This window comes from Lissotriton helveticus, chromosome 7, assembly GCF_964261635.1.
Source record: "Lissotriton helveticus chromosome 7, aLisHel1.1, whole genome shotgun sequence".
In the NCBI taxonomy this organism is placed as follows: domain Eukaryota; kingdom Metazoa; phylum Chordata; class Amphibia; order Caudata; family Salamandridae; genus Lissotriton; species Lissotriton helveticus.
The window spans coordinates 108,718,401-108,732,206 of record NC_136068.1 but is presented as its reverse complement, the minus strand read 5'-3'; the positions used below and the strand labels follow the sequence as shown (position 1 = coordinate 108,732,206).

The 13,806-nt window shown below is 40.6% G+C and overlaps 1 protein-coding gene across 2 annotated transcripts in view; it reads left to right on the top strand.

The window, feature by feature from the left end:
• The window catches only part of YTHDF1 (YTH N6-methyladenosine RNA binding protein F1), a 110,764-nt gene that overhangs the window by 43,157 nt on the left and 53,801 nt on the right, over window positions 1-13,806 (top strand). For both annotated transcript variants that reach the window (XM_078651633.1, XM_078651632.1), the window contains exons 2-3: window positions 2,341-2,365; window positions 8,621-8,700. In XM_078651633.1, coding sequence (XP_078507759.1) covers window positions 2,341-2,365; window positions 8,621-8,700 — 105 coding nt within the window. The remainder of the gene's footprint in view (window positions 1-2,340; window positions 2,366-8,620; window positions 8,701-13,806) is intronic.

The window sequence follows — 13,806 nt, the reverse complement described above, 5'->3', positions numbered from 1 at the left end:
ATTCTAAAAGTTGTATAAAAACCACGACTCCGGTCAAGACCATGTTGAGAGGGCGTAGAAGTGCCGGAGACCCAAGGAACCCCTCAAGGTGAGTGACTAGCAACCCCACGGAGAGCGTGGGCAGTATGGGAACAAGACTGCGTGCTCAGTACAACTCTACGTGTAAGTCGCAGTTAGAATTTTACAGATTAAGGACCCTTCCCAGTAGACCCTGAAGAAACCCAGTGGAAGAAAGAAGGTAGGAAAGCCACCTCACCCGTGGATACCCTAGTACCAATGTTACCTGCACCAGGGAAGCCGGTGCTTAGGGGTGAAGTGGTGTCGGAAACCGCTGTCGAACCCAATGGAGGACTTCAGGAAAGTGTTGCTGCTGACGAAAGAGAAAGGGTCCAATGGAATCCGAAGGTGGATTCTAGTGGAGAGGTACCTGCAAGCTGAGGGAGACAGTCTCACTCAGGCGTGACCAAGAGATCTGAAAGACGAATACCCACCAACGTTGGGAGTTGCAGGAGAGTTGACGAGGACCATGACTGCACCTGTGAGGGCCAGGCGATGCTGAGGAAGGGCAGGATCCGTGCACGAGCTGTCCCACGTCTGATGTGGAGTGCTGATGGGTAGTGTCCGACGGGAGTACGAACAAGCCTTGGAAAATGCAACCAACGCCGAAGAAGGTTCAACATCGGTTCCAGCAAGGTCCAGGGGACAGACCTCAAGCAGGGGAGTCAGGGCAGGCCCGAGCAATATGGGGAGCCCAAAAAAAACCAAAGGAGACTCAAATGGACCACTAGGCTGGGGATACTGGAGTCGCAAGAGTACCTCATGCAGTTCACCAAAAGATGAACAACGATGTGGTGTGGCTGAAGATTCTGGTCACTGGAGGTGCTCGAAGTTGGGGCTACTTGGAGTAGCGCTCTTCCCGTACCACAGCACACCGTCTTCACTGAATGAGAAGCTCTGACGTTCGAGAGATGCCTTTATTAGTCTCTTAACATGGCTAGTGCTGTGATGCTGAATGTGTAATGTATTGGCGGGAAGCCAATTGGAGAAATCCGCAAAATGTTGAACTGCATGCCAAGCAGTCTTCAGTCTAATGATAATGGACACTTGGCCATCTACACAACTCTCCCTTTGCTGCAATTAAACCTTTAGCACAAGTACCTTTGTGGTAGCTCCTTGCATCTCCGCTAAAAGTTTACAATTCAGAATATTCTTTTCTCTGTGCCATCCACTGTGCATTGCTTTGCTCTTTGCTTAGGTTTCGCTTTTCCTGGCCACCTGTCTTTTCTTCTGAAGGTATTTTTTGTGGTTTGATTTGATCGACTCACTTTTTAATGTGTGTTTGTTTTTTTGTTTTTTATATATATATTTTGAGTTTCCTTTGTACTAAATCTTTATGTCCAAAAAACACTGCTGTTATTTTCTTAAGTTGCAGACTGCTTGTTTCTCATAACAGACTTAGGCATTCCATAAAGCCGAAATGATGCATATTTACTTTGTCTTACTAAGTCACGTTATTGAGTGTACGTGGGGCCTTTCAACTCCGGCAATTTCAGGTGGTGTGGTGTCAACTGGGTGTGTAATTGTCCTCGTACTTGCTACCGGAGTTTGCTCATCTGATCTGTGCCTCTTTTGGATCAAGATTTCCATTTCACATTAAGCCTGGATTTTCAGGGCTCAAAGTGAAAGAGGAAATTTCGGATTCACACTTTATGCGCATGCCGGTTACAATTTTGGCGTAGACTCGTTTGCCCAAATCATAGTTTCTTTTAGAGGTGGAGTGTGGGGCCTATAATCCACACATGGCAAGAATATTGAAAAGCGCTGTGATGCTAGTTACTCCATTGGCAGATATTGTGTTATTCAAATGCATTGGAACAGCAAATTGTGGAGTGTGTAATATTTTTTCCTTCTCACCCAGGCATAGTGCCACAATCCAAATTGTATGAATTCTGTTAAAGAGATACTTGTATGTTGAAGCTGACCGGGCTCATCAAACGTGCCAGTAGAAGTATGCAACGACAGCCTTCAAAACAAACTCGCGCATCACCATGCTTACCATATTGAATAGACACCTATCCGTTGTGGCTATGCTGGTCTACATGCCTTTTTCAGATCACTCCTTAATCCAGTATGTGGTAGATATGTAAGACTTTTACTTCCACTACCCCCTCCAAAAACGTTGGTTGTTGAGATGTAAATTTAGTTTAGTTTTAAAGGGGGATGACATAGTAAGCTTAAAGGAACCGACATTTTCATTACAGGGGAGTTTTTGTTAATAAGGTTGCTGTAATGCACTTTGTTTTTTTTCTTCTATTTGCATGTGTGTTCTGACAACAACAGAGACCAAAAGGACAAGAAAATAAAGGTAAGCCTGAATTGACTTGAATTGTATTTTCTGCATGTGTTTTGAATTTAATGCTTCAGCTACTTCCATCTGCTGGGCAGTTTGTAAATTGCATGCACCCAGCAAGCATTGGTTGAAATGGTGCGTAGTACGTTATAGATATTGTCCCAAACGATTCAGAGCCCACATGAGGGCTTACTCTAGTCATTTGTACCCAAATATCTCAAGTGTGTTTTTTTGTCGATGCTTTTGCAGTCGATGTTGGAGGTTTTACAGCGTGGAACGTCTAGTAAAGAGTGTGCGTTCCGGTAATGAAGCAATCTCAGTTGGAAGTATTTGAGAGAATAGGTATAGGCAAAATTGTCAATCTTTTTTTTTTTTTTTATACTTGTCTAATTGTAATAAATAACCCTTAACACTTGGGTAAAGTGTCACCTACATTAAAAACAGGACACATGTCTTGCCCATAAACATTGAGATCCCCGGACAGGCCTGTGGCACTTAAGTGGCGTTTGAGGCAGTCTTTTAAATCCGAGTTCCTTTGGGAGAATTTAGATTGTTCAGTCACTGTGTTTAAGTCAGAATGTGAAAAATCTTTCTTCGTCATTTAACTTCATTTAATAGTTATTAGGTACATAATCGTTCGGCTTGTGTTTAGGATCCCAGAGCACCTTTCCATATATGCCTATGTAGTATGTACAGCAGATTTGAAAATTTCAATTATATGGAACACACATTTACAGACTACATGCATGTTATAGTAGCAGAAGTTTTCTTCTTTAGGTCTGGCATTGGCAAAGATATTTCTAACACTATATACATATAATATGGGCTTTTAGCCATTCCTGCATTACGGTATCATTCCTGTCTTGCTTATGCCTGCTACTGCTAGGGCAGTGGGCAAGCCGCCTTTCTTCAGACATTGGCTAGCATTCTTCTTTTCACAAGCAGCACAACCACACACAAAAAATCTCCATCAGTGCCAGAGACTACTATGGAAATGTCCAACTATGACAGTCAAAAAAAGGTCAGCAGCTAATGCCAGACACATGGCCAATGCTAGTTTACTTAAAAGTAGCCAGTTAAGTGGAGAATGGCATTAGTAAATACTAAATGATCAACAACGATCCTTCACGAAAAAGGAAGAAAAACGAGGTTAATGTGTCAAGAGAGGCTGCAGCCTCAAAGGGATAAAAACGTTGTTGCTCTTTTAGGGAGTGCTGCTCCACCAGAATCCCGTCATGACAAGTAGCAGCAGTTATTTCAATTGATTTGTTTTCCCCTCTTTTGGAATGAGTATCCCAGAGCATTATGTTGGCCTCTTTTAGGCTTGTGGTTTTGTTTTTTGTTTTTTTCTAGAAAATCTTATGGCTTTGACTTGCACTTTACCTTCTTCATTGGCTGCAGGGATATTGACTTTTATTTCGCCTTTTTTGTCTTTTCACAACATGGCCTTCAAGTTTTGTAACTGGCCCTGGATGTTGGGGTAAGTAATCAGAGGAGGATCCTGGTTACCTTTGTATGGTCTGCCAGCTTGAAACTCCGTTGTCTTGATGTCGGAGTTTTACCAAAAGATGTCCCACAGAACTTTGTAGGACTATCGGACGTTTCGCTTGTATGGAATTCAGGAGATAAATGTGGAATAAGAGATCCTAGGTGGTCAGAGCCCCTTAGGAAGGGCCTCCTTCAAATTCAAGTTCATGTACATCTTTCAAAGTGGCAACTGGTTACAAGAGAGAGACTGTGACTGTATGCTCTCGTTCAAGTCTCCTCCACTGAGCATGCCACCGACATTGTCTGTCAACACTCCTCTGTATACCTTTTAAAGATGCAGTCAGTGCTTGCCTGCAGAAATGTGTTGGAGCTGATCCCGGTCCATTCCCTTAAAAGTGATTGGGGATTTATTTGTTACTCCCAGGCCCAGGAAAAATAATGCTAAACCAGTTTCAGACCTACTCTTGATCTCAAGATTGTGCACAAATGGATTGTAAAGGAAAGGTCCAGGATGTTTGCCTTCTGGCAGGATTTTTCGTGAACTGCAGGAAGGGTACTGGATGCACAGCCTAGACTTTCAGAAAGCATATTTCTACATTCCAATTGCATTGGATGTTTCTCAGCTTCCCGTTGTCAATTGTCTTGATCTGTGCCCAGCGCTATTGTTTGGACTAAAGTCCGCTCCCTGAACATTCCGCAAATGACTGACTGGTACTCGCACACCTGAGGAAAATTAACATAATTATTTTATCAGGATCAATGGTTAATAAAGTCATATTGTGTGGAATGCACTCCTGTTCACACTTTTTAGATATGAGTTTATCTTGCGTACTCCTTGATGCGTGCTACTTAGTTACAGTGTCATGCCCATCAGACACTGAAGTCGTTAACCACATGAAAACTGGGCCGTTTCTCCGGCCCAAACCAAATGCACTGCGACATGTGCCATCTTCGGCGCTGCTTTCTCACTTTTTAAATTCATTAATACTTTTTTAATTCATGTTCTCTGTTTTGTTGATACTTTTCATTCTAGTTCCCTTAAGACTTGATGTGCCGTTTCCCAGGTTTCTAGTGTTCTGCCTGTGCCACTCGGGGCCTCTTGAAAGAACACGACTGATGCACGATTTCGTAAAAAGCAGTGTTTAATTAGATACCCAATGCATTTCGGGCTAACATTGCCCTTCTTCGGGGGTCACTGTGGGTAAACAAGAAATATATAATATAATACCATCTAATCTGTATGCTTTGTTTTACATCTCCAAGTTAAAAACCTGCGTTAACATTTACATTTCTAAGTTCATCATTTTTATCTGTTGCTCAAACGGTTCCCTACTCTCCCTTTCCCCGTTATCCAAACATACTTTTCCTTAAAGTGGTAGTTTGCCCTCCATCCCCTCGTGCAACAACCTACATGGTTTGAATTTAGCAATATAGCTCCGTGTTTCTCTTAAATCACTCGCTGTGTTTCTAAACCCACCTAGTGCTTCACTGGTTAACAAACGAGTTATATTTCATTACTTTCAAGCCTTATTACAACTTCATGCATATGCACGTACCTGCAGAGTATGGTTTAAAAACGCCCGTTCTCCTCCTCATTCACAAACATCTCCTTTCCCACAATCCCTTGCGTTTTTTAAACTGCTCACAACCAACCAATTGGTTTCCATTTTCCTCATTCAGGCAAACTACAACAACAAATGTTTGTTGAAATATAAACTACCAATACCATGATGCAGTATCGTCTTAATCAACTAAATATATCAAAAACAATGTAATCATATGATGCTGATGATTTTCGATCTGTCCACAGTTCCATACTTCAAAGTTCCTTTCGTCCGATATTTCACTGTTTATAAACGAACCTGATGTTCCAAATGTCTTTTAGGGGAACCAAATTCAAATTATACTTTACATTATTTTAGTTCGGCGGGTGCACTCCCACAGTTGGGCAATCACTTTATGTAAACAATACGGGGGGGGTGGGGGGTGGAATGCACTCCTGTCCACACTTTTTAGATATGAGTTTATCTTGCGTACTCCTTGATGCATGCTACTTAGTTACAGTCTCATACCCATCAGACACTGAAGTCTAATTAAGGAGCATAGTTTGCAAATTAAGTGCACACCAACCCTAGTACAATACATCCGTTATCAGGAGGTGAATCCGGACACCTGAGTGTTGCAGATATTTCCTTTTGAGAATAAACTGCTCTGTCCAATTAAGGTTTTAGTCTCTCCAAGGAATACCTCATCTGACAGCATGCCAAGTCTTATCCCTGTTGAGGTCTATCGCTTCGTGGTTTTTCATTTTAGTCAGACTTACCATGCATCTATTGCAGCGATTCCCGGAAGATGAATGTCGAATCATATAATTTGACCTATTCCTCTCTGATGGGCATCTCACATGATTTATCTGAGGGGTCTAGGTATTTGGCCTCAAACGCGTCTCTTTCAAATGAGTCTAGTGGAACCTTGTATAGTTCATCTAGTGCTATCCTTTCTCCCAGCCACCATGACGTACAGTCCTGATACAAACAATCCCACAATTATGTATTATTTAAAGAGGATGGAAAGGACATGAGTAAGAGCAGTTACTCCTAACGTTTAGGACATTTTAGCAGGTGTCTTAGACCCTTAAACCTACTTTAAAGTCTCTCAGCTTCTCAAATATTATTTGACTTCCAGCCAAAACTCAATTTGTTTACATTTCAAGCTAATACATTCACATTCTTTATTTGTCATTTTTATCTGGTTACGTTAGGTGGATTTTTCCTCCCCTTTCCTCAACTCACCCTAAGAATACTAGCTATTTCTATCTTTTTCACAACCCTTTTTACTGCCTTTCAGATGTCCCTTTTAGGTCTGGGTTGCTGTCTAAACACAACTACTGTTTCAAAAATATTCAAACACTGATCTTTGTATCGACCCATGTTGGTTTTTTTCCCCCGGGTTTTTTAACCTGTCATTTTTAAACCTTTGCTTGAGAATTTGACAGTCACAAATTGGCTCACCGAGAGGGCTATTTCTCTCTCTCGCCTAATACTGTTGGGTTATTTCTGTGTATCCTTCCACCTTCAGTAGAGTGCATGCATTGAAATGCCCGGGGAACTGTTTTTCACATTCTATCTCGCTCTGTTGTCTCCTTGTCACTAATGGATACATACATTCACACTAGTTTAAGCCCGTATTACATGCACTAGCACAATAAATGCAGACATAGTGGATTTGAAAATGCTTTTTTTATTGCTCCTCCTTTTTCAACTTGGAGTCTGGTTTGCTCTTATTTAGTTTAACTTTGTTCATCTTGCACATCTGCCAAGCTGCTGCAAACACTTGGGTTGAGTAAGATGAGGTTATCTTAAAATGGATATGGGATCATCCCCTTCTATTAGTCCACTTTTGTTCTTCCTAAAAGGCAACTCCTGTGGCTTTGTGACACGCGAGATTTGTTTGTCCCATGACAGAAAATTGTACTGGGTCTTGATTGCTAGTGGTAAAAAAGAAAACAATCTGAACTGTGTATTCGTTTATTAAAGATGCATACACTGTCTGAAGCATTGAATGCTTGAGTGGCGCCCATAATCCATTTGATATTGCCAGAGCGATAACAAAATACGCAGTTGATCTATATATCGAAATTGATGGTACCAGAAAATAACTATTTAAATGACTATGTACGTCAAATAATAAGGAATTCTTGATGCTATTTCTCCCTTAGTAGGAGAAAGAGGCAGCAAAAAATACAATTTCTTAATAAGTGGCATAACCTCAGCTGCCCATCAAAAACTATGTATGTATTAAAGGATTTGGAAAACTTCATGAATTCCCTCTTATGACATCTGCCCAGATATTTTCATTCTTTTGGAATGTATTTGCCCTACCCATGGTAACTGAGCTTTATGCTACATTTGAGTTAATACTTATTTGGGAAGTTAGAAAACTTCCTGAATGTGAAGTACATTAGATGCTGGGCACTTATGCTCGTATCTTTGTAAGGGTTGTTTTGGTTATCATTCTTTATTAGAAGTTTTCAATTTTACCTTTTGCTAACATACCTTATTTGGTTCCTCTATAGTGTACATTGTTGAGTTGTGGGAAGAATTATTTTATGGGTCTTGATCGCACCTATGAGTTTTGGAAGATAATATCATCTTGGACTGAGACCCGATGCTCCATTATTTGTAATTTGACCAATGCCTTTGCCAGGTAATGATAAAGATCTTTAAATGATATGAGGTTGTACAGTGACCGGCAAGTCTGTTTTGGCACAACCCAGTGAATCTTCATAAATGTAGTGAAAAGCAACCCATTTATTCACTGTTTGCTTAAAAGGTCAGTCATATATTGGTGCATGCATATGCAATACTTCTGGTCTGTATTGGAAAATAAAGTTTTCCAATTCCTTTCTGGCACTCCGTCCTGTGATAAGGTATGAGGTGGTGTGTTGTAAACATTATAAGCTAAATCATGTTTAAATACTCTAGAGAGCACAGTGAGTTAGAAAGAATAACATTGCTTTGATGGCGAGTTATTCTGTGCAAGTTGCTTGAAACGTGCACACTTATTATTAGTCTTGATTGTGCACCCTACTATGATATATAGCAATTAGCTGAGAATATTTGATCAAATCTAAGAACCAGATGTTTAGATTTCCACTTGGGATCAGTAAATGTCCTTGTTCTTCAACTGTTAGAAAATGATAGAATTTTGATTTTGGTTGGTTTTGATTTAGTGTCACTAGTTTAATTTAACTGGCTAACACAGTCATCCTTAATTTTTCAGTTCAGAATGGATCGCTGCATCCAAAGGATACCACTCATGACAGCGACTTTGAGCCTTATCTTTCAGGACAGTCTAACCAGGTGAGTGATAAGTGTGACAAGTGGGTGCAGTTCTTGTTTTAAACAAAAAGGTTATGCACATATGTGATTTCTTCATTTTTTATTGGTATATGGTGATTGAGGGACAGGAGCAATATTAACTAGTTTAAAATTGCATGCATTTACTTTTCAATCAGGCACTCAGTTAAAAAAAAAAAAGTTTGCATGTGGTGCCTCTGTTGCCGACAGATCTGAAGAGTATTGGAATTCTATGCATACTGGTTCTGGAAGGAAACCACGATCTTCTCCATGACCATACATTCATCTCTTTACAAGGACTACACCGTATTAAGAGTTAGTTGAAATTCTTCCAGAAATGCTCAGAAATTAGAAACCTAATCTCAGCCAAACATTCTACTCTTAATAGCTCTTCGTAGTGTGTAAACACGTAAAAGATTGGGGGGGGGGAACAATTTGAATAATTGTGCACTTGAGCAGTTCCTGTAGAACATTATATAGAGAATACTGCAGTTGGGAAGCAATGCCACATGGGCAGACTGGATTCATATAAACAAGCTGGTCGCTGGCTTCTTTCGAGCTGTGAAACAAACTATGTTGTGGACCCGTTACTAGCTCTTGTCTTATTTGCGCTCAGACAGGATCTGTTGCAAGTCTTGGTAACATCAATACTTCACCCCACTGTGGTGTAATGTAAATGGTCTGGTTTCTGAATTTCACAACTGGGTAAGCACATCTAAATATACAGTTGTGAGAACTGTTGGAAAATATGTTTCTCAGTTTTAAGACTTTGCCACATGAAAGTTTAGAATCACAACCTGTCCCCATATTTGTCAACGGATCCCCCTCATCAAAATCTTTTTTTTTTTTTTTAATGTATTCTTCCATGTTATGCTTTTTGTTAGACTTAGCCAGTGAGGCATTGTGGGTTCTCTTGACCAGCTTATTAAAATGACTGTTTCTGTTTTTGAAAAAAGAAATTTACTGTTTTAGCGGTCACAGTGCATAAGAATTGTTTGCCACCCTAAATGTGTTACTTAGGTTTTATTCACTGCTACCGTATTCTGAAAACGTATCTAGAAACTTCATCGTTAGTGTGGTACATAAACGTTGTCTTCCTGTCTGTATACAGCAAGAGAAGCTTGGGGACTATTAAATTATATTTAAAAATGCCTGTAAACGTTCGATTTAAATTGTAAAATCGCGGGTCATGTGTTTGGTGAAAGATGTAGTTACACCCATTCCAAGCCTTAAATACTTGTTGCATATTTCAGACATCTCATTTAGGCAAGGCTGTATCTGTGTAGCTGTAGTATATTGCGCAAAAGCACATTTAGTTTCATGCTTGTATCTGAAAACCCGCTGACATCTACTGCCAATAACAAACTCTAACTTACTACCTGGCTTTCCCTTAGTAAAATATTTACACCTAGTTTTACTGAGATCAAAAGCATAAACTAATTCTGTCAGTCCGGTAAGACCAGTCCGTCGTTTTGTCTTCTTTCTTTGTTATGGTAGACCCAACATTCATTTGCAATATTAACTGGTACCTGCAAAAATATCGGGAATAGTTTGGGAATAGCTTCCTTGTCTATAGTTTAACAGTTGGTAATTGCAGTGTGAAAGGTACTGATGCTGAAGCAATGTTGGCTGATGAAAACATTGTTTACAATCTACTTTTTCACAGAATATTAACTTCATCCCCCTTTTCATAGTATTGTGCTAAACGTTGAGGCTTTTAAGTAAAATTGGAGGTATCTGTATTAAATAACAATGAATACAAATGAAAGAATGGCTTATAATTCAGTGGAGAGGAATGTTTTACGTTAAAATAAGCACTCAAGTTGGACAGTGCAAACTGTAATACAACCTAATAGAATACCAGAGCAGTTTACCTTTTTCACTTGCATAACACACTCATGCTAGCCTCCACGGTTATCCACTTACATGTTTCTGCCATTGCTGGTGGAAGTGTGTCATTTACTTGAAAAAATGGTCCGTTAGCTTCACTGCCTGTGGGTACCAAGTAAATGCTCAGCAGAAATCTCAAGGCCAGAAGTCCACAAAGCCATATTTGATTAATTTTGGATCAAAATCCTTGGTGCATGAGTCCTACAAGTCAAGGTGACTAATGAAAATGCTAAAAATTAGACTGTTCTCAAACATGTGAGACGATCACCTGCTGGATACACTGCACTCAAAGGCGGTGGACCTTGCCTCAAAGGAGTAAGACAACAGTGTGAGAAAAAACGATACTGTGACTCAGTGAATGATTTTTTGCTCCAAACTGTGAAACCATTGTCCAGTGAGTGAGACTGCTCCTAGGCATGATGCTTACACCCAGTGTTGAGTTTATACCTCAAGGGGTGTGATCCACTTTAAATGACCAAACACACATTATGTCATTTATACAGAGTGCTTGTTTATTTGGTGTGACCAGGGAGTGCTGCCTGGTGCCTTTGAGGTTTATTTCGACACCCCCTCTCCCCGACACATACACACACTCCCACTTTGGGCATCTGCACCAATGCACTACATTAATAACAGTGTTTGATATGTACAAAGGGACGGGGTTTGAGTGCACAATATAATTCAGTGATGGTGCACTTCTGTATTTTTTTAGGAAAGTGTTTGAATATTTTCATTAGAGTGCCTAATATTTGTAAAAAAAAAAGGAAAAAGGTTGTATGTCAAATAACGGGCAAAACACTTAAAAAAAAAATCCATGTTAGAATACTTGGGGATCCTTTCTAAATAATCGAGCAATAGTTGGCCATGTTTAATTGCCAGCTAATTAACATTAGCCTTTGCTTTTAGTGACTCAGTTTACTGCTATCTAACTGCTGCCACTTAACCAGTGCCCTGACCTCTCCTACGAAACAAGGATTGTTGTCTAGCACTCTGTCTCGAAAAATGCCAATTCCTATATGACTAATGAATGGCTGTCTGTGGTCTCTGAAAGGTTGGCTTGTGCGCTGTAATCTTCTCTTGCATGTGTTGGGCAGCCCATCACAGTCTATACTATCTGTGCAACTCGTTTCTGATTCTCATATGATCACAAATCCAATGCTTCAGCTGGTACTCTGCTTTGTGGACGTTTTGGAGACATAAAGTTTTATGATCTTTGCATGTGATAGATCGAGCTTGTGTCCTGGATTTTCCATGTTTTTGGATGCCTGGTCTTGTGTCCCAACACTTTTCCTTAATTACATGTCCAGGTTTTGTCGGAGTATGAGAAAAGCATATTGAAAAATTGCAGTCCCATAGTTTCCTTTTTCGTGACCAATACTGACTGTCCCACCAAGTGTAAGAAATATGGGTGCTGCGCTGCTTCATGGCCACTTAGATTTTCCGTGTTCCACTTCTGAGCAGATCAGGTTGCTTGTGAAGTTCACAGAAGTTTCAAAAGGGACTCTACTTTATTACTCTCGCTTACCAGACAATTGCATATCCTCTGTCCTTTTATTTCGTCTGTCCTTTTATTTCCTTTTCTATGTTGATGAATTCTTTCATTCAGTTATTCTGTGCCAAATTCTAAACTACTTTTTATTCCTTTGTCATGCCTGTTTTGTTTTAAAAATCTGTCACCATAAGAACAGCAGACCTCCCATTGAGCTTAACCCCTTTGCTACTAGGCTTCCCCCCCCCCGTGCTTAGCCTTTTTTTCGGCTAGTTGATGTAGTTCACCCTTAGTCCCTGTAACATTTTGACCACATAAGGTATCCACGCCAAATTTCCATCCTTTTCTTCCACCATCATGGGGATTTTAAAGGTACCCAGGGTTTGTTGATTCCCCTGGAGGGAACACAGAAATTACTGAGAATACCTCTAAATTTTGTATTTTATGGGAACAAAGTGCTACAAAAGAAAGCATCTGTTGTTTCCCCCTACAACTGGTATCACAAAGGGTTTGTGGTGCTGAAATCACCATCTTCCCAGCTTTCTTGGACTGACAGACTTTTGTCACCAAACCAAAATGTTTTACCTAATTTGGCGTTTTACTGGGACATAGCCGACTTTTAGGTCTCGCTTAAGGCATTGCTTTAGCAATGCTTGTTACGCGAGATCTTATGTAGGGGCTTTAAAAAATGCTCCCAACGTGTTTTCTAGGCGGATTGCCTACAGTGCATGTGTGCACTGGGGAGAGAGTGCTCCCGTTGGACAACTGCCGACGGGAGCACGGAAGGGGTTAATGTCAATTCACTTTAATTGAAGGTCATCCTCAATAAAATTTTCTTTTTCTTCTCACACACACCCACACAACCCCCCCCACACACAACCCCTCCCACACAACCCCCCCCCCCGACACAACCCCCCACACGCAACCCACCCACACAACCAACCCCCCCCGCACGCAACCCCCCCGCGTGCCCACACAGCCCCCCGCGAGCTTGTCATACTCCTATGTTGGCCTCTAGTTCTGCCAGTTCTTCACTCCAGTGGAAGGGCTTTGGCAAGCAAGCTTGCCTCACAAACTGAACGTGCTCTTCCATTACAGTGTGCTTGTCAAAACTTAAGTAGTGAGTACCTCTGCAGCACCTCCCATCTTCTATGATGCAGTATCTGATCACTCCCTCAAGTGGTCTTCGGCTTGGGCCTCTCCATGTTCACTTCTGCGCTCTAGTGTACCCACCACACTAAAACTCTTCCACCGGCTGTTTCGGAGGAAAACCTCTGGCAAATATAAAAATAATACAACAGTAACACAAAGCAGTTACTGTCTAAATTATCCCCTTTATGCCTACTAGGTCACATGAAAAATCAATCTTCATGGTTAGTAGTGATATTCCCACATAAGCCGTGCCCCCTAAAACATAATTGCATAACATGCATTACATAAATCCTGAGAATGCAAGCACTTACCTGACTGCTGAGCAGCGAATAAAGAGGAAATGTGACTTCTTCTGAAGAATTATGTAGAAAATAAGAGGGTCCTGATTGAATACCATTGACTCTTGTTTTTATTAATTTCAAGGACTCGTGGGAATTTCATTTTTGAAAGGTTGTTAGCTAAAGTTAAACTGATGCTGACTTCAGTTCTGGAATAAAGAAGAGAGGAAGATTCTTAGTGATGATGTGCCACAGGCCAGAAAATCTGCATTTTAGTAAAGGTGATTATAATATTATGCC